Source organism: Phacochoerus africanus, chromosome 6, assembly GCF_016906955.1.
Source record: "Phacochoerus africanus isolate WHEZ1 chromosome 6, ROS_Pafr_v1, whole genome shotgun sequence".
Classification (NCBI taxonomy): Eukaryota; Metazoa; Chordata; class Mammalia; order Artiodactyla; family Suidae; genus Phacochoerus; species Phacochoerus africanus.
In genome coordinates this window covers 84,277,522-84,299,013 of record NC_062549.1, presented here as the reverse complement: position 1 = coordinate 84,299,013, position 21,492 = coordinate 84,277,522, and the positions used below count along the sequence as shown (strand labels likewise).

The 21,492-nt window shown below is 42.9% G+C and overlaps 1 protein-coding gene across 1 annotated transcript in view; it reads right to left on the bottom strand.

The window, feature by feature from the left end:
• ILDR2 (immunoglobulin like domain containing receptor 2) overlaps positions 1–20,676 on the bottom strand; it is a 61,936-nt gene extending 41,260 nt beyond the window's left edge. Inside the window, exons 1-4 of the mRNA XM_047782872.1 lie at positions 20,561–20,676; positions 20,037–20,491; positions 5,332–5,664; positions 4,310–4,429 (exon numbers count right to left, since the gene is read on the bottom strand). Of these exons, the coding sequence (XP_047638828.1) occupies positions 4,310–4,429; positions 5,332–5,664; positions 20,037–20,491; positions 20,561–20,676 (1,024 nt within the window). The remainder of the gene's footprint in view (positions 1–4,309; positions 4,430–5,331; positions 5,665–20,036; positions 20,492–20,560) is intronic.
• Positions 20,677–21,492: the final 816 nt, after the last annotated feature.

Here is a 21,492-nt window from a genome sequence, read left to right as displayed (position 1 = left end):
ATAGATTTACAAGCAGATCCTGCTGAGTAGCATTGAGAACTATGTCTAGATACTCATGTTGCAACAGAACAAAGGGTGGGGGAAAAATGTAAATGTAATGTATACATGTAAGGATAACTTGATTCCCTTGCTGTACAGTGGGAAAAAAAAACTGAAAAAAAAAAAAAGAATCATGACCAGTGAGATTAAACTGCATTATATCTCACTGGAAAACTGTAGATGTTTATTGTATTAACACTTCATAAGTCAGCAAATATATACTCAGCACTGACGAAGAGGCACAAAGTAAATATTAGTTACAGATTCTGTTCATTTATCACTTTAAAAATTCTCTCAAGCTTCTTTATTATAGACATTCTGCCAAGCATTGCAGATAGAAAGATGAATGAGAACTGGTCCTTGCCTCTGAAGAGTTCATGGTTCAGTGCTACTGAGAAGCATCCAGTGTTGTAGGAGAAATCAGGACAAGTATACATGCAGTACCAGTGTTACCACTCACATGAAGTTGAGCTAGAACAGAAGACTGATACGGTTCTGTCCTTGGCCCTTTTCACTTTATATAATCTTCCTGGTGACTCATCTATTCTTTCATTATTGTGACTATCACTTATGACTCTCAAATCTATTATCACAAACCCTTATTTCTCCACCAAGTTCCAGACTTATATTTCTTTTTTTTGTTTGTTTCTTTTCTATATATATATGTATGTATGTATATATACATACATACATATATATATAAATTGTTATTTCCCCAATACAATTTTTTTCTACTGTACAGCATGGTGACCCAGTTACACGTACATGTACAGACTTATATTTCTAATTGTCAGCGAGGCATCTCTATTCCACATGTCAAGATCAAACGCATTCTCCCACCTTTCAACCTGCTTTCCAACCTGTGGCCTCTCTCTTGGATGGTGGAACAGTTGGCTCCCCAGCTAGCTAGAAACTATGGTGTTCTTTGACTCAGCCCTCTCTCATTTTTTAAAAGTGCATTAGTCACCAAGATCCACCACTTCCATTTCAGAAATGTTTCTATGTTGTCTCTTCTCAAATCATTATTCTGGTTTAGAATATCATAAGTTATCATCTGTGCTGCTGCAGCAACGCCATAACCAGTCCCTCTGTTCTAGAACTCTAACACATTGTCTACCCTGCTGCTAGTTATTGTTCTGACCCTGAGATTAATTTCATTCCTCCATTATGGTTTCTCTACTGGCTCCCCAAAGTCTTCAGGTGAAGTCCAAACTTCTTACTCTGACACATAAGACATCTTGCTGCATCAACTTTTCCATCTTCACCTTTATGCGTATAATGAAAAAACCCAATTCTTCTTAACTTTGCCTCTGATTTATCCCTTTAAACTATCTTTCCTTACTAATTGGTCATGTGTAATTCCAACCAGCTTTCTACTCCCCATTGCAATCATCTTCCAAGAACAGCTAACATTTCAGCTCCTTCAAGTCTCCATCAATAGTTTCTTCTCATTCTTGTGGAATTAGTCCTTATAACCCTGACCCACAGTTTACTCCCTCTGGCTTCCTGTAAGTATCACCCTGTATGTTCTCATAACCCACCTGTAATACTTTTTATTTCTGTCATGAGGATCGAATTCCTGGGAGGTCGTTTTCTCATTTATCAAGGTTGTCACATCACTCATGTGCATCTACTTTTTAATCGAAGAATTTAAAAATTGAAATAAAGCTCAAAAGTGACTTAATTGAACACCTTTCCCTATACATAAGTGCCTGACATAATAACTCATAACAAATCCTCCACCTTCTTAAGGATATAGAAATGACTACTCCTAAGAACACTTATTGCATCTTTAGATGTCTCTCCAATTGTTAACAGTTCTTTATTTATCCCGAGATGGACAACCCCCATGTAACTTCCACTCCTGGTTCTGGTTTTACCCAGCCACACAGACAGAGTAAGTTTCCAGTCTCTCTTCTATATAATTTCACTTCAGAATATCTGGAGACATGTGCCATGCTCCCTTTCCCAATTCCTTTCTTTAGACCAAATCTTCCCAGTCCCTCCAACCATTCTTCAGGTTAAGTTCAATGACTGAACCAGTGGTTTGTGGAGGTTGTAATTAGGCAACTGTGGACCCAGTTACCTTCCCACTGAGGTCTTTATCTCCCTGAGGTTGACTTCAGAAATCAGGCTGCTCTCCTCGTCTCACATAAAAAGAATACCTAACAAAAAGGCCTACAGGATATAATGACCAAATAATTAGAGTTTTTAAAACTGTGACAGTATATTGAAAAATTCCATAAAATTCTATTAAGGAGAATCCAGATAGAGAAGACTCAGAAGGCTGTATCTGGAAAGTAAATATAATACTTTCTGCACCCAGAAAACTGTCACAGGCTTCAAACTAAGCTCTTTAATTAACAAACACAGAAAGTATTGCTCTAAAAAGTTTACGTGGCAAATTTATCACACTTTGAACATTCCTAATTAACGTGGAACATAGCAGAATTGCATGTTGTTGCCTCCTCACAAACCCTAGAACGTTATCTGTGGATCTCACAGATATGCTGTTTCTACTGTGATAAGCTGATCTGCAGTGTCCTCACTTTCCCTTTATGATTCTTTTTAGAGTAACGCTGATTTCTGTTCTTCTCGCTCCTTCCATCATTGTTGGCCACTTTCATCTGAGCCTTCCTTTCACCCACCTTTTAGTCACGAGGACAGCATCTTTGCCCAGGTTGCTTTGTATGTTTCCATCCAGAGCAATGCCCTTTGTGCACTTCAGTACATCCTCAGATGACAAGGCTTTCACTCTATTTATTTCTCCACATTTGCAGAACTAGGACCAAGTTATTTAAAGTGGTTTTTACCTGGCCTCCTTTTCCTGCACAGGCAATTACTTTCCTGCAAATGACTGCATTGGCCAAATAACTGTGTTCACAATTAGCTAATTGCAGGCTCAATGAGCCACTTGTTCCTTCCAACTTGGCCATTTGAGTTGTGTGATTAGGCAGAATTTTATCTTTTTATTCTCTTCGGATTTAGGGTCACAGTGGATCTCAAATATGATCGCTCTGTGTTCTTTTACAATGTCAATATAAACCTTTTACTTTTTTAATTTCCTTTTGAATATCTATCATAGATCCCATTCTTTTCCAAATCACAGCAGTTATGCTTTATATACTAGATTCAAGAAATATGTATTTGAATTAAGTCAACCATCTAAAAAGGGCTAATATTATTAATTAAGGGGTTAATCATTAACACATAATTATTACCTTAATCCATTTTGTAAACTACAAAATTAAGGCAGCAGAATAACTGATTTGACAAAGCCATGATAGAGTAAAACTAAATATCCTAAGTAGCAAATTCTGTTTCCTCCCTGGGCATGGAGTTCCCCACAGCAGGTAAAAATTAACCTTCACCCTCACTTGCCTATAAAAGAAAGCACCTTAAATACTCCCCTAAATTGTTACCTAAATTGTTAGACACTACAAAAGATGTAATTTCTTTTGAAAAATGGCTTCAAGGTTTACCTTTCCTCCAATTAATATCATTTCTTAATTTCAGTATGTCTTATTCTAATTTTCTGGTTTCCACCAACAATTATAGATCACGAAATATGTGCTCAATTTTCAGTTTCATACAGGGAGGTCATTGCCCGCTAACACTCCTCCCATTCACAAAAGAGGATAGTGGCCAAAAGTAATGAGTTTTCATTTATGAAGAAATTAATATTAATAAGGGTTAGATTATATTCGCTTTGAGAATAACTCAGACACTTAGGTTTCAAGAAATTTGCCTTCCAATTAAACACTAGTCTATCTTCCCAATAGCTCTTTTCACAGGGCACCTTTTATTATTAACAGTTTACAGCCATTTTTCCTTAAGATTGTCGTAAGTGGAGATAATTGAATGGGAAAAGATTCCCATTGTCTCAGGAGATCTTAACACACCACACCAGTGAATTCTTATCTCTCAGCTGTCTCTACCCTGCTTCAAAGGTGCCTGGCATTTTCTCAACAATTAGCATATAAAAAGATAAGAATAATAGCAGAGAGAAGTCAGGGTTAAAGGTGCAAGTGGAAAGGGGTGTGGGGCTGAAAAAGCAGAAGAAGCCCTCAGGACAATGCTATAAAAAGGGGGCCACAGCCACCAAGAAACAAAATATAAGTCCAGCTACTGCTCATAAAGAACATATTCCATAACTGGATTGTCTGTGTACAGAAGATAAAGCCGGTGTATGCAACCTGCCGGGAGAAGTGAGAGGTGGGAACAGTGCAAGCGGTCTACGATGAAAATGTCACTGAGGGTTTTCACTTACCCAACACCAGCAGTTCCACTGAGTCCTCGTTCTTGCCCTCCAGGTCATCAGGGGTGGTGATGATACAGTAATAGAGTCCGCTGTCTCCCCACATGAGTTTTCCAATTTGAAGATCCGCATCTGTTATCACAAAGAGAAGGACCTGGTCCTACACTTGTCTTCTGGAAGGACAACACTGAACAATGGAGGGTGAGAGGTGGGCCCTTCTAGGTGTCTGTAGTAGTCTATCTCTTTACCTGGATGGTGGCTGCTGACAAGATGTCTGCTTTATTTAAAACAAAGAAACAAACAACCGAACAATAATAAAAACTAGCATCCCTAAGGTGAGAGAATTAGAGCACTCCCAGAAACTGGTCTAATTCCAGTCTGGCTTCAGGAATAGAAGACTGCTTTCAACCTGGCCTGCAGGGGTCCCTTGAAAGCCAAATAAATTCCTGAATTACTCTGGACTACTGGAAATGAGCTGGCTTGACAGAAGTTCTTCAAAATTCAAATCATCCAATAGGTCCTACCACACTTTGGAACTTTTCTTGTTCAAAGCTTTAGGGACCAGGTGAAAAGGTTAAACTGATGAAAAACCACCTGGGCCACGGCATTGACCTGGCTCTGCAACTTGTACTCTTACACCCCTTCTCCCAGCAGAGGAACTTCAAGGGAGGTCTGCCAAGTTAGGGAAAGGGCAATACAGACTGATGTCAAGGTATAAGGTATGTGACTGATAAAGCTTTCCCTACAACCCATTTCAGTTCAGTTCTGATAATAAACTCCTCAGAATGGAGGTCAAGCTCATGAATGGCTATTTCCCAAGCTTATCTATGTGTCTTCTGGCTATTACACCCCTCCATTCTTCCTCCCCACACCATCCCATTAAAGCAATTTGCTAGGTTATTGATGCTCCCATATCCCATAAAGTCAAAGTCTTGAGGGATCGAAAGGGTGTGAGGCTGACATCCTCTTGCCCCTGGGAAATAGGGAACCAACCTCCCTCTCATTCCCTAGATTCCAACCAGAGGCATGATTACCATGAACAATCGTGATCTCTCTGCCCCTGTAGAAATCTCCCAGGGTCACAGCCGAGCCCTGTTTGGAAGCTACCACTCGAACAGTCCTCCGGCTGTCTAAACAGTCCAAGTAGGGGTCCCATTCCAGGTTTCTTTTGCTGAGAGACTGGGCCCGGGGAGACGACATGCCCAAAGATTCCCCCATGCGATCCTGACAGTAGGACTTGAACTTCCACTGCACAACAGCAGGCTGATGGGAAGACGTGGAGAAGTGGCAGCGAAGCACAGTGGGCTGGAAGAGCATGGCTACCTTCTTCTTGTCAGGCACTGTGACCTGAAGGCCTTCAGTCATGACTGCAAAACAGAAAAAACGTGTCCAAAGGGTGTCTGTATCCTGGACCTTACCTCCTCTTACCTTCCATCTTACCTCCCTAGCCTGTCCCTCCCCTTGTTTTCTCCATTACAGTGAATAGCATCAATGTCTTACCTGGTTGCCTTGTCTAGAAACCCATACTCCCAAAATCTAATTGGTCATAAAGTCATGGCAACCTGACCTCTTAACATCTTGAATATTTCCTTCCTTCTCTTTACTGCCATCACCACTGCTTTTGCATATGCCCTCTTCACCTCTTGCTTAAAATTTTCCAATAATCTCTTATTTGGGCTCCTGCCTGCTGTTGCTCACATGCAGTCCATTTTCCTTGCTATAAGTTCACGTTATCTTTCTAAACTTGACTATTATGGCTCTCCTTCTTATAACCCTTCACTCACCCTCCATGGCCTTCAGGAAGTTTGGGCACTCTATCATCTATTTCTTCCTCAGCCTCTCTTCGTGCAGCATCTCTATTTGAGCACCAACATTCAAGGTAACCAAATGAATAGCTTCCCCAAGAGGGATGTGCCATTTCACACCTCTAAATCTCTCGGCACATGATGCTTCTTATTTTATTGAATGCTTTTTCTTCACTTCCCTCCCTGGGAAACCCTTTTCCATTTTTCAAAACCCAGTTCAAAGGCTCCTTGTCAAGCCTTCTCTGACCAATCCATTTGTCACTTAGTGCCATCAGTATCCCCAGCATTCTCCTCTAAACATGTACTATAATAATTTTGTAAAAGTACTTATTTTTATGCCTCTAGACTTGTCAGGTCAGGTCAGGAATGTGTCTTATCCTGCTGTCCTGGTTCCTGAAGCCCATAGATACTCAACAAATATTTGATAAATGAGGACAATGAAGCCAGGAAGTATGACTTCAGGAGGAAGTGACTTCCCTTCCACCTGGTGACCAAGCAAAGAAGACAGACATTAAGGGGGAAAGAAGGCTTTGAGAGAAATGGAGAATTTCAGATCAAAAGAAGTAGACTAAGTTTAAAAGCTTTGAAGGATAATCCAAAAAGAAGGGGGGAGGCTGGAAAGCAGATGAGAAGTTTAAGTGCTGAAAAGATGGATTTGAGGCTTGGTGTTTGAGACAGAGAGGTAAATTTCAGTGAAGGAGAGATCAGGGAGTGTTTGAGAAGCAAAGGGCTTCTATGAACTCGATGGTAAGATCTAGAAATTCCAAGCAAAGAGAACATAACTTTTTGAGGTGAATGGGAGAGTTAAGAGTTTCTAGCTTGATCTGAGGTTAGGAGCAGAACCAGAACTATGATGAGAGGCAGAAAAAAGGGGAATATGACTAGAAATACATGATAAAGAGATTCAGAATTAATCCAAGAACCTGCCATGCCAGCTTCAAATAGCCTGAAGTAAAGAGTTTCACCCTAGAATTGCAGGTGGACTTGAGACATACAAGAAAGAACTAGTTTCCATGGGGAGCCTCCTGTCCTTTATCACTGCCCATATTCACAGTGACATCCCACAAAGCAAACTCACTCTCACAGCTCAAACTTGTGCTTACTCATGAATGTCTCTTTATAGAAGTTCTCTTAACAAGAGCAAGATACCCTATTTGTACATACGTCTTCTGATTTCCAGATCAGTGCCTCTCTTTATCAAAGCACTGTGAAAACTAGAGTCTTACTCCTGTTAGGAAGAAAAGGTTTCTGCATTCTGTAGAATTGGGAAGTGAATGCAACAGAATATTTGAGATTACTGCTTGGAACCTAAGGGCTCAATAGCTACTATGGCACAAATAAAGGAATGGGTAAGCAAATGAATGACTATTAATATGGGAATTTCCAGGACTTTGCAAAGGAAACAGATTAAATGACTCAGAGAGCACGGGATAGTAAAATAGCAATGGCATCAAATAGGGCTTTGAATCTCATCAAGTCATGTACTAATGGTGAGGCCTTAAGGAAGCCTGTTAAGCAATCCTCACCTGTAAAATAAGCCTCATATTCCTTACCCAACAGAGTTGTGAACAAACTTTATCTCCCTGGGTGCCTGAGTGGACTTTATGGCAGAGCCATGTGACTGTGACCAGTAGAGAGGATACCTCAAATAGGAATCCTCCCTCACCTTTTCTGTTTTTTCCCTCACCTCCTGTCCTAAGGCTCTTGAATCTTGATGACCATCCACCAAAGGTTTGATTACAGCCAGGTTACATAGATTAGCCCCATCAAGGGGCGAATAAGTCTCATCTGGAAGCTAAGAACCCCAGTGCCCAGGCTCTACTGCTTCCCTTCCCCACCCCCAAATGCTGAGGTGACTGATTCCATTCTCCCCAACTCACACACCTGGATGAGGAAGAGACTTTTTTTTTACAGTTTCTCCTTAAAATCTATCACATTAATTTTTAACTTTGTAATTTCTCCTCCAATCCTTATTCACACTCCAATTTCCCAGGTAACAAAAATGGGACAGAGAGGTGAAGGGTCTTCAATTAGCGGTGGCTGAGGCTGGATAACTAATCACAGGCATTGTTCCCAGTACAATGCTGTGAAGCTGACCAAGTGCCTTTCTTCTCTGCTGCCCATGCAGATTCTACTTGGGAAATCATATTTCCTGGCCCTTCTCGAATAAATGAAACCAGCAAAAGAGGCAAGTGCAGGCAACACAAAAGTGTTGAGGGGAGGGTTGTTTTTGTTTTGTTGTTTTTGAGAGTTTAAGTATGCCGTTTTCTTCATTAGATAATTACTAAGAATAACCCCCTTCTCAGCTCTCTTCTCTGTTAATGAGATTAGCCACTTGACCAAGCCATCGGACTCCCTTAATTATTATTTTTTAAATTGTGGACCTCCTTAATTATTAATAGAGGTTAGCTGATTTGCAGTTTCTTCTATGATGTACACATAAGCTCTAGCTCCAAAGAGAAAAGAATACATTTTCAGAAATCTCTGCCTTTTTTATAGCATGATAGGTAAAGGCATGGATTTCAGAAGGAGTCCTAATTGAGAATCCAAGCCCTACCACTTCCAAGTTGCATGACTTAAGACAAATTACTCAATAATTACAAGTTGGTTCCTTACCAGTAAAACCAGACTAATAGTAATTATCTTATGGAGCTGTTCCAGGATTAAATAAGATTTTATCCTAAGCACTTAGGATAGTACTGGTATACAGCAAGCATTCAATAAATGTAATGGTTGCTGCTGCTGTCAAGAAGAGTCTGTTGACTTCTGGGAAGCCATGAACCTAGAGCTAGGTTAGCACAGATAACAAAGTAAGATGCTGAGTGTGTATAGGACTGGATGGGCAGAAACTGCACAGGAATGCTAGATTAGGTAGTTAGATGTTCAGCAGTGGCTGGGTGGGTTCATCACTGCACAGTCACACATGCACATCCTGGAAGCTGTAAACAGGGTACCCCTGCATATGTGTGCACCTGCACAGCCACATATAGATGTTCAGGTGTCATAGAAACCCTGGGGATCTAAGCTGAGATATACATCTGGGTAGCTGGAGAGGATAGAACTAGGAATTTCAAGGAAATGTCAGTTCATTGGATCTTTGAGGACCATGAGACTGAAAAGTTAGAGAGAAAGTTGAAAATGCCAATTTCTGCTTTAGGTCTAGAAGCTTCAAACTATAGGATGAATGGCACCCAGGTCCTGAGCCTGTCCTGGCCAGGCCTATTAGGAACCCCATTCCCATTGAAGGATGAGCTCACAAGTCCTCATTTCCTCCTTGGTTGTACAACAGCCTCCTCAGTGGTCTCCCTACTTCCAGCCCAACACACGCTCCACATTTTTTCTATCTAGAATATTCTTTTTAAAAAAGATATATCCAATCACGTCAGTCCCCTGCTTTGTGGCCTCCAATGATTCCCCATTCCCTCCAGGATAAAACTCAAAAGCCTTAACATAGCATGTGAGGCCTCTCCATGATATGGCCCACACCCTCTCCAGGCACACCAAGATATTTTCCATTCTTTGACTATATGTTATTCCCCCAGTTGGGGAAGCATCAGGGCATGTAACTTAGGAGTTTCTGGGGAGTGGACAGAAAGAAGCACTGAGTGAGGGTCAATCATACTCTATAGAACACATCTGTACAGCACAGGGAACCATATTCCATATTTTGTAATAACCTATACTGGAAAAGATTCTGAAAAAGAATAGATAAGTGTATATATAATCACTGTGCTATTTGCTGAAAACTAACATGACATTATAAATCAACAATACTTCAATTAAAAAATAATTTAAATGGGAACTGAAAAAAATAAAAAATAATAATTTAAAAAATTTTTAAAAACAACACATCTGTAAAAATTAGGATTCCTGACTTGAAGAAGCACCCGATGGCATTTTGAAGATTGAAGGTGATTTTCTGCATTTGCAGAGGAGGGAGTCATCCTTCTTTGACCACCAGACCATTTTTTAAGTTTTTATATTACCCCCGATCCTCAGGAAAACTGCCATTGGCTATCTAATTCAAATTCACCCAAAAGCATGTTTTATAATATAATGTTAAGTTCTAAGAAAACAGATTGAAGAGACCAGTCTCTGATCATGAGACATTCCATATAAACTTGGTTTCTACCTCTAAGGTCCCTGAGGGCAAGGAACAGGATTTGGATGATTTGATATCTGCAATATACAGCAAGGCCATAAAATATAGCTGAAGCTCACAAAATGTGGAATGAATGAACAAATGAATGAGTGACTGAAGGGCTTTTCTTAGCAGGTGGCCCTCAGTGCAGAGAATGGATCCTGGCCAATCACTGGGAAAGCTGCCTAAAACTAGAGTGACGAGTGACACCTCAGAGCAGCAGCCCCAGGGGTCACCAGGCCAGGGAGCATCAGCTCCAAGTGCAGACAGTGGCTCCCTGCATGTGGCAAAATAAGTTCCTGTCCTAATTCTCATGTAAAGAAAAGGATTCTATACATGACAAATAGTGTTCTTGCCAGGATAACAAAAGCAGTATCTACGGCACTGCTATTCCTATTTTAGCACTTGCATTTTTTTCAAAGCAAGTTCTTTTTCTCCACTAGTTGTAAGCTATTCCTGCCAGCATCTTTGAGAAGCTAACTTATAAGCATGGCCCCATTTTAGAGAATCAAAGACGGCTGCTAAAGATCATGGAAAATTATTATCACCTCAGAGAGGCATCTTTAGAAATTTTGTATCAAACTTACCCATCCCTTCACTTTTGAAGTCCCAGAAGTGGGATTTGATCCCAGAATTGCCCATTCACCAGCATATCTTGGCTTTCAGACTTCTGAGTTTTTTCTCCATTTGGTCTGAAAATATACATCTTTTACCTGCCTTAAGTTAGATCTTTAAGAAATTCATCTTTTTTGTCTTTACATTTTTAACACACTGTCCCAATTTCTTAGGACGTTGTTTTTAGGAACAGTTGATGGGCAGGTTTTCTAAGTGTAGGAGATAAATAAGGAGTGTCTGAGCATCTCCACCAGGTTTGGTCCTAGCACATCCATCCTTTAGTAGAACTGTCAGCACAGGAAGCAAAGCATCTGGGGAAATGCTCAACCATAGGCTCAATTTTTAAAGACAAAGAAAACACAGCTTTGGAGTTCCCATTGTGGCTCAGTGGTTAATGAATCTGACTAGGAACTGTGAGGTCGAGGGTTTGATCCCTGGCCTTGCTCAGTGGGTTAAGGATTGGCATTGCCATGAGCTGTGGTGTAGGTTGAAGACACAACTCGGATCCCTTGTTGCTGTGGCTGTGTAGGCCAGCGGCTGCAGCTCTGATTGGACCCCTAGCCTGGGAACCTCCATATGCTGTGGTGCGGCCCTAGAAAAGACAAAAAAGAAAAAAAGAAAAAAAAAAGAAAGAAAGAAAACACAGCTTGAATCTTCTCCCCCTAGAAATAGTAACCATTCACTACTTTACTGAGAACAGTAGACATCCCCTTGGTGTTTGCCCATTTGCTAAGCCTGGTTCTCCAGTTTGCCTCTTGGACCTGTAAGTTAATCAGTTTTCTTCCAATCAATTCCTTTCCTGATTAAATTGGGCAGAATCAGTTTCTGTCGTTTGCTACCATAGTACCTCATGGCTTGATCCATTTTAGGTTAGGGTAACCATATGTGCCATTTTGAGATTTAGAGAGAAAAAAAAAGACAGCAATCTTGCATGTTTTCTTCCTAAGACTCCTAAAAGGCATGAGTATCTCTCCCTTTTCCATGGGGCTAAACACCAACGTTGCCCTTGCCCAAACGGGCATTGCTCATGCCCTAGTTATTATTTGCTGCCAATAACTCTGATATGTGTATGTCCTGCATGTCTCATGGAGGCATGCTTTCCCCTTCTCTGCCACCACTATGCAGATGAAAGAGAGAAGAATATCCCCTTTCTGTCTGATTTGCCTTGTCTTCCAGAGATCTGAAATGAGCTCATGGGCAATGTCAAGCTGGCTTACATGCTGTTCCAATGCAACTAAAGCTGTACTAAAAAAGGTCAGTCTCTACCTTGCAAGGCAGAGGTACTTTGGAAGCTGTCCTGACTCATTCATGTGGGTCAGACTTCTAGGACGGGACCTGCCATTTGGACAGAGAAAGTTCCTTTAAGAAAGTTCTTATCCATTCTTATCACCTTATTATCTGTATTTCCAGTCTAGATCTCTCACCTGAGCTCCAGACCCAAATATATGGGTGTTACGCAAGCACCCCAAATTCATCATTTTATAGCTGGAGATGCTAACTGTTCCCTTCTTTTAGCAACAGAACTTCCCAGGTTTTAATCTGGTCAGCCAAGCCAGCCGCATATTACATTCCTAGCCTCTCTTGCAGTGAAACTGTGGCCATGGGACTAAGATTGAGGACAGAGGTATATAAGGAGAAGTGATATGTGTAATGCTCTATCAACTCTCTAAACACAAATTATTTGCCTTGACCCCTTGCTTTCCTTGCTCTATTGGCTGAAAAGTTCTTATCACTGGAGCAGTCTTGGGAGCCACATGGGAATGGTAGACTCAGTCTCACTAGGTCTCTACTGTTACAAGAAAGAAAAAAACTATTTTGTGTGGGTTACTATATTTTAGAGTCTATTTCTTATAGCATCTTAGGCTACACTCTAGCTAATAAAATGCAAAAAACTGAACCTCTATCTCCCTCCCTTATATGTTTCTCCTCTTGTATTAGTTCAGGCTCATAAATGGCATCCCCAGCAATGCCAAGCCAGAAACTTGGAGGCATCTTTGACACTCTTGTCTTTCAACCTCCACAGGCAACCAAGCCAGGACTAGTTCCTCCATCACTGATCACTTTGTCCACTTCTCTCATCCCTACTGCTCCACAGGAGTTCAGGATCTCATCACATCTTGCCTCTCTTTCTGCAAGGGTGTCCTAGCTGGTTTTTGCCGCAAAACTGCCTATGTCTAATCTATCCTCCATACTGAGGTCCAAAGGATATTTCTAAAATGCACATCTGATCACATCACTCCCTTGTTCTCACCCTTTTTAAGACTCCCTCCAGGCACTCAGAAGTACAAGGGCTCATTTCAGATGGGGCCACTGTCTTCCACTCTTGATTCTTGGCTTTTTCACATGCTGTTTCCTCTGTGAATTTCCCTTCCTCCATCCCACTCTTCCCCTAGTAACTGCTACTTATCCTTCCAAACTTCCTCAGCATCACTTCCTATAGAAGCTCCTTCTTGATCTTACTGCAGTCATAGTACTCTAGAGAATCACATCACTTGGCCTAAAGAATTTCCTATTTAGTTATCTGTCGGTCATTAATAACAAGCTCTCTCCTACAGGCTTTTAAAGACACTTCTGCATAGTAAGTACTCAACACATTCATTGAATCATTTAACCCAGCTGATAAATTGTATTATTTGTTCTCAATTAATTTTCCCCTCCACTCTTATATCACTCCCTGAAGGCAGAGTCCACTCCATAGACTATGGGCTTGGCCACGTGACTTGCTTTGGCCAATGGAATGTGAACAAATGTGCCATAAGACTTGTTGTCCAAGCAGAAGCTTGAAAGGCATTTGTGTAGTTTGGCTCTGTGTCTTCCCTCTACACACCTTGAGTCCTCTGCCATAAGAGCGGCATGCCCAGAGAGTGGCTGCTCCTTCATCCTAGGCCTTGAAATAAGAAGACATTTGGAATTAATAATTCTAGCCAATTCACAGCTGACCTGCAATGGACTGCAGCTCTCACATAATATGAGCAACTAAATGTTTGGTGCTATGAGCTATTGAGACTTGGGGGTTACTTGTTGCTGCATCAAAATGCTGACTAATATTCCTATTTTGAGTTCATAATAAGTACTGAGAGCTTACTATATGCCAAATATTGTGCTAGGAGTTATACATAATTTCATTTTAATTATCACAACAACCCTATAAGGTAAGTTAGCTTCCCGCATTTTAAAATTCAAGAAATTAAGGTAAAATATGAAGCTAGTATTCAAATCCAGGTCATTCTGAGTCTAATCCCTCTCCCTTAACTGCCTCCTGATGAGGGCATGGAAGGAGTGATGCAGGATCGAAGCTGAATGTGAAGGTTCTGTTCCTAATTCGCAGCGCCACTTCCTGCAGAGCTCCAGGCACTATAGGAGAACAGGGAAGCAGCATGTTCTTCTGAGGTCTTCCTTGTTTCTTGGCCCATAAAGAACTCTAGTCATCCAAAATGCCTTCTTTCATTTTCAGAAAGCCAGAAACTATCTTGAAGACCAAGATTTTAAGCCTACACATGCCACAGCTATATCCTGTGCGGCTCCTGGGTGCACAGCAACAGCTCCTAGTCCCAGATGGGCTCTGATATGCCAGCAGTGTCTGCTGTTACAGGGTCACATCCGCTGCTCTCCCGTGCCCCACTGGAGCACTCCTCATTCTTTCTGTTCCTGTAGATCTTCGGATTTAATTAGAAATACTAAATGCTATTCTTTATCACTTTTCCCTATAATATTTCTCTTAGTTCTAAGAACAGAGCCTCACTATCCAGTGTCCCAAAATAGATACCATGTATATTCAAGTAAATCAGGAGTTCTAGTTTGATCCACCTTAACCAGAAAATAATGTTTTCCTTGGATTCAGGCATTTGAAACAACCAAGTCATGTATGATAGTGACACTATTTCTTATTATTTTAATCAAGAAGATACCATGGACTTAGACAAGTCATCAACTCCGAGCCTTGTTCTTCATAAGTCTAGGTAGGTAATATCAACCTTACTTACTTAGAAGGATCAAAAGGGATAATGTATGTGAAAGCCACCTGAAACACATAAAAGCACTATTGCATGTAAGTAATCAAGAATGATCAGATTATACTCTTATTTACATTCCTGATTGGGGGGGAATTGGTATAAGAGTTAAAATAGCTGGAAAAATGGACGAAGTGAGTGCATCCTGGAACAAAAGGCTGAAAGTAAAAGGGACATTCTAGGGCCATGTTGGCTAGAGTAGGATTCATCCCATCTGGCCCAAAGCACTTGCCTCACTTTAACAGTCCCCATTATGACCGCATTTAATTGTTCAGAGTGGACCCTATTCTGTCCACCAAGCACTAGGTGCTACTCCACTTGTTCCACTGAAAATGCTAACAAGAGATCTCCCTTTCCTGCTGCTGTTTTTTTATTCCAATCATCGCTGGTCAGGAAAAGGCTGAAGACAACAGGGGCTCCCACGTGGCACTTCAATAAGGACCTGCTGTTCTGTAAATTTGACTTCCATCGCATCAAAATTAAATGGAAGGAAGTTCAGCACTGTCAAATCTTAGAGCTGAAAATGATCTAAAATGTGACTTCATTCAAAAGATTACAATATATGCAACCAAAATTCACTGCAGCTTTATTTACAATAGCCAAGATATGGAAACTACCTAAGCATTCATTCATTAAGTATTGTTTGTTCATTATTTATATACATGCACTACAATGGAATATTATTCAGCCATGAAAATGAATGAAATCTTGCCATTTTCAACAACATAGATGGACCTTGAGGTCATTATGTTGCATGAAATAAGTCAGAAAGGCAAATATTGTATGATCTCACTTCTACATGGAATCTTAAAAACAAAAAATCAAGGTCATGGATACAGAGAACAGACTGGTGGTTGCCTGAGGTGGGGGATGGGCGAAGGGAGTCAAAGGGTATAAACTTCCAGTTATAAAATAAAGTCCTGAGGCTATAATGCACAGCATAATGACTACAGGTAATAACACTGTTGCATATTTGAAAGTTGCTAACAGAATAAATATTGAAAGCTATCACAAGAAAAAAAAATTTGTAACTATGTATGGTGATGGACGTTAACTAGACTTACTGTGGTGATCATTTCTCAATATACACAAGTATGGAATCATGATGTACACCTGAAACTAATATAGTTTAATATGTCAGTTACATCTCAATTAAAAAAATAGTAAAATTACATGTCAAAAGGAAAAAAAAGTTACAAGATCCAGATCCCATGAATATACAGTTAATTTGCAGAGAAGATGGGACTGGAACCCAATCCTCAACTCCCAAGTCAGGGTTCTTTCCACTAACCTAGTCTTGGTACTAATACTACTAACACGTTACTGAGCACTAGGTACTTGCACTAAGACCATAGCATAGTACTGGTATAGTATTGTACCAGGACTACTAGAACTAATGCCCAAGTCTGTATAAACTAGACACTCAACAGAATCATGATATGAGTCTAAAATCTAACAAGTGACGGGAATATTGAAACAACACTCCTCTCCTAGTCCACAGAGAAGCATCCAGGCTGAAGATGGTAGGCAGTGGAGAAAAGTGCTTAAAGAAGATAAGAAAAAGGTCTATTCCACTGGGGGAAAGTCAAACAGATGAGCGAGAGGAATGGAAAGATATGCAGGATGGGAAAGGAGATAATAGAATTGAGGTATCAGGAATATCTAAAAACAACTCTTCTTTCTCTGGAGCTAATAACACTTTAACTCTATGCCGGAACCCATCCTCACACTGTCACCAGGCATCTATCTGAATGCAAATCAGACAAGGTAACAACCATTCCTGGATACCTCCCTTCCTGCTGCAGGCTAGGTTAGGAACAACCTGGAGGCACCCACAACACTTGGAGGTTCCAGGATCCCCTTTGCCCAGGGTACTTCACAGCTCTATCAGTGGCTTCTCCACCACCAGACTGTAAGCTCCCAGAAGCCAGGGCTGTAACTCAGTAACTCAGCAGCCAACTACACATGAATATAGGTCTTAACTCAGCCATTATCCCTTCTGGGAGTTCCTTTCAGAGCCTCTCCACTCCTTCCCCAGGTTTGGGGTGGGAATGCCTTGTCTGTGCTTTCTTAGCACCTGTGTGGCTCTCATGGCTCTTATCACAGGGCCTTTTACCTCCATGCCAGCATTACTTGAAAACCCATTTGAGTCACTGACCAGACTAACAACTCTTGGAGGGCAAGGACTATGTCTTTTCTCCCTTTATTCTCAGCACCTATCGTAATACTTAGAAACCACAGGAATGTGATACATGTTTGTAGAAAGGATGAATATATGAATGAATACAACCAAAAGGGTATCAAAAAAAAAAATGCTAATAGAGAAATCGCTTTTCGTCACAGAGAGACTCAAAAGAGTCTTCAGGAAAACGCACTGCCTGCTCCCAGAGTGTGTTCCCAGAGTGTCGCCACAGCTCCAGCATTTCTCACAGCGTCTGCTACCAGGAAGGGCTGAACCGCCATCCATATTCAGAACAAAGACAGAGTGAACCCTCCTCAAGTCTTATTGCTAGATAGCACCTGTTGCTAAAATAGCAGCTGGTAAGCATTTTGTTTTGTTCAAAACAACAAGGACAACAACAACAACAAAACAGTCTATTACAGGAAGCAGCATCACAATGACAAGAAGAAATTATGAGGCTAAATATACAGCAGAGAGAAATACAGAATGTTTGCAATGAGAGACGAAGAAGGAGCTGTTGGAGCCTGAGGAAAAAAAAACTGAAGTGTTGATTAAAAATTGCTCAGCCTGCATTAAAAGAGAAAAACAGGGGAGTGGGGAGGATGGGAGGAGAAAAAGAGAAAAAGAAGGGGAGGAGAGAGAAAGGGAGGGAGAAGGAGAATGAATGCATTTTTTTTCCTGGCTCTCTGACTCATTTTTAATCTGTCCTTTCCTTTCTCCCTCCCCTTCTACCACCCCCTCAAGAGAGAATTCATTGATTGGGCTGGACTAAAATGTCTTACCTTTCCTCTCCTGGTTGCCCTGTGAACGGGGAATCTGAAGCCATCTCATCCCTGACTGCTCCTCTCTCCTCCCTCCCCTCCCCAACCGCCATTGTTAGCTCCTCTACTTTGCTGAGGCTGAGAGGCTAGTCCAGGTAGGGTGAGGGGAAGCGGAAGCTGGACGCAGGGGATGCCAGGGGGTGATCATTGGGATCTCTGCCGCCAGCCTCACTTGCAGAGCTTGGCAGTCCCAGCCCTCTGACAAGTGAGATGCCCCTGATAACCAACCTGTTGCCTGCTCTGCAGGTGCAAAGGGAAGAAGGCATAGACAAAGGTGCACTTCCCACCCCCAACACAGAGAGGCAGCTTAGGAGGGTGCAAACTGGACTAGCCTGGGGTTTGGGAGAACTGGGTTCTACTCCCTGCTCCAGGACAAACTTGCTGTGTGCATATTGCCTCTCTGGACCTTCATTTGCATAAACTGAGAGAGCTGAACTAGATGGTCCCTTTCAGGGATATAATTTTATTTCATAAAAAGCTGTCAGCCATCTACCAAGGCATATATGCTCTCCTTGAGTCCTGCTCCCTGCAAATCTCTAGAGAGCTTTTCTTGGGCATACCCCAGGGTCTGGAAAAGCACCTCTGACTCAGGGACCCCTCCCCAAATGCCTAGCTGACTTCAGGGAGGCAGTGATAAAGGCTCAAGGCCAAAGATCCCCCTCAAATACAATGACTGAGAAACAGAGGCAAATTAAGGACGTTGAGAATCAGTGAGGGCGGAAGTGGAAGGCACTGGGAGGCCAGGGGAGTGGGGAGGCACGGATCAGCCAAAGCCCGAAATTAGAGATGATTCATATTTGAATAATGTGGGAGGGATGAACTCAGAGCAGCCAAGAGAAGAGGCTAACTCTGCTGATGCCCCCCCAACCTAAACCCAGCAGGGGGCAAGAGCCAGTGTTTAGGGGCCCTTCATTAACAATAGGAAAAAAAAAAAAAAAAAACCTGGGACAATCTATAATGGTTTTCTGAAGCTAAGGGAAATAGTGTTTTTGTCTGTCTTCTTAAATGTATATTACCCTCTTTGAATCACTTGCCTTAGCTATTTTAATCTTGTTCCTCTTTTCCTACTGACTTTCACCCCAATGCCCCCAGAGGGGATAAAACTTTATTTTTGGAGCTATCTTCCATTTTCTCTCCTGCCCTTCACTGCCCTGTCCTGTCCTCACAACCTTTCTGCTCCCTTGTTCCTCTCTTCCATCACTCGGTTTCCACCTTGCTTTAAATCGTTGCCTCAGACCCAGTCCAAACTACCCAAGCTTTCCTAACCCCTCTATCGCCAACCCATTGCTCTGTGAATCTCTCAGAGGTGCCCACACTGCCTGGCTTTCAACCTCGAAGATCGTTCTACGCGACAACGTGTTAGGAACCTGAGTCTTTCCAGACCCCAGGAGGGTAGGGACAAAGTTCACAGAAAGAGAGGGGGAAATAACAGAGGTCCTAGCTCCAGAAAACGACTCTGATGCTGAGAGGTCCTGCCTTCTGAATATGTCCGCAAATTTTCATTATTAGGGAGGGTTCTCCCCTGTTTATACTGTTTAATGGGGGAAGGAAGGCTCTTCTCTTCTATAGGACCATTCCCCAAATGGTACCAAATGAGAGAGAGAAGGGTCCTAAACTCCACAACTAATTAAGTCTCCATCCCCATCTCCTTCCTCATCCCCGCTCCCATGCACCCTGTGAGCTACAGAATGTCCCTGGAGCTCCCGGCTTCTCTAGGGAAGGAATTAAGGAGACACTCCTCTACCTCCAACCTCCAGAAAAACATTCTTAATCAGTCTCTCCCAAGCTTTCTCCAACCCCCACCCCCAACCACGCTTTTCTCGGGACTCACAGCATTACAAACTCAGGATAAGACCGAAGAAGAACCGTTGTATGGAAGGAGAAAGGCACATTTCAAAGAACAATTTCTTATCTCAAATGAGTCAAAACACCTGCCTTTCAATCCGTCTCACTTGATACAGGGCTTCTTCCCCGCCTCCCCCATCAACACACACACACACACACACACACACACACACACACACACACACACAGCCCCCTCCCCCACTTACCACTAGCCTGCTAAGCTTCTTTAAACACAATCAGGGGGAAGGGCGGGGGGTGAAAACAGTACCGGTACCAGAATACATACAAAGTTATCCGTGTCGGTAGAAAATGTCTCTTACCTGTTAGCCAGAAGAAAGCAATCCACGCCAGCACGACCCTGTCCATTTTCCCCAACTTCCCATCCAGATTAAGGAGTGAGGGAAAGTGGGAAGCGGCAGAGATGGGAGGATCGAGGTAACCGAGTGGCGGAGGCGGCGGCGGGCGCGAGCGGGCCCCTGGCGTCCCTGGGATCCGCCGCCCGCCGGCCGGGCCGCGCAGGCGGGGCCCGGGGCTGACCGCGCCGGCGGCGGCACGCGCGCTACCGCGGGCTCCCGGGATCCACGCGGCGCTCGGTGGCGCCTTCCCCGCCGGCTGGCGAACCCGCACGCCCAGGCAGCGCAGCCGGCCGACCGCCGCGGCCGCAGAGAGCGCCGCGCGGGGGAGCTCGGCTACCGGCTCCCCGCCCCGCCGTCCGCCCGCCGTCCGCCGCCCCGGGGCTTCCAAAGTTTCTCGGTCACGTGCACACCCCCGCGACCTCGAGGTCAGCGCCGAGTGACAAAGTACACGGGACAGGGGGCGCGGGGGTGGAGGTCAGTCAGGCTGCGCGGAGCCAGGAGCGATCGGGCTGCTCCCAACGAAGCCGGCGTTTGGGACCCGAGCCAGTAGCGGGGTTGGAGACTTGAGGAGGGAGAGTCTGGGTACGCACGTGGTTAGAGCCATTCTGACCTGGGAAAGAGGGACAGACGGACCTATGGGGACCTGACACAACTTGTTAGCAAGTCCTCTGGGCACGGATGTGTGCTTTCGCTGTAAGCCCCCCGCCCCTGCCCTTCAGTGCGGTTCCCTTTTTGACAGTGCAAGGGACCGAGGGGCAGAATTAAAATGTAGGCCGGAATACTGCATCATAACTTTCTCCTGTTAAAACATTATGAGATAAAGGCATACAGCTCTTTAATAGAAAATATGTAAAACTAGAATGAAATGAACAATTACACTGCTTACAGTTGTCTTAATCATTTTTCCTCGACCTTTTGGCTAAGATCAAGTGCATTTGTCCAGCACTTTTCAGTTTGCAGGGCGCATTCACATGGATTACTTCCATTTTTTTAAAGGATCTGGCTTGTGTATGTAGGAAAGGATTCTAAATGTATGTGTTTCAAGATGATTGAGAAATACATCTGTTAGCCAACGTATATTAAGCATCTACTAGGTGCTAAGAACTAAGGCTACAGGGATGAAGATGTATCCCTGCCATTAGGAAGCCTCATTTTGGGTCCAGGAGAGGGAGGAGGATCAGACCATTAAGCATAAAACACAAACTGGTAGTAAAACAGAGCAAATGCACTGATGGAGATATCTAGAAAGTGCCCTCAGAACATGAAGGAAGGAGCATTTTAGTTGGGGTGGGGGAGCGTAGGCAGCACCACTTTGAAGAAGGGGTAATGCCTTAATTGGCATTTGCAGATCGGGCAAGATGTGGTCTATTGAGGGATTGGTGGTGGAAGGGAGACAGGGCAGGGGGAAGTCTGGGCAGAG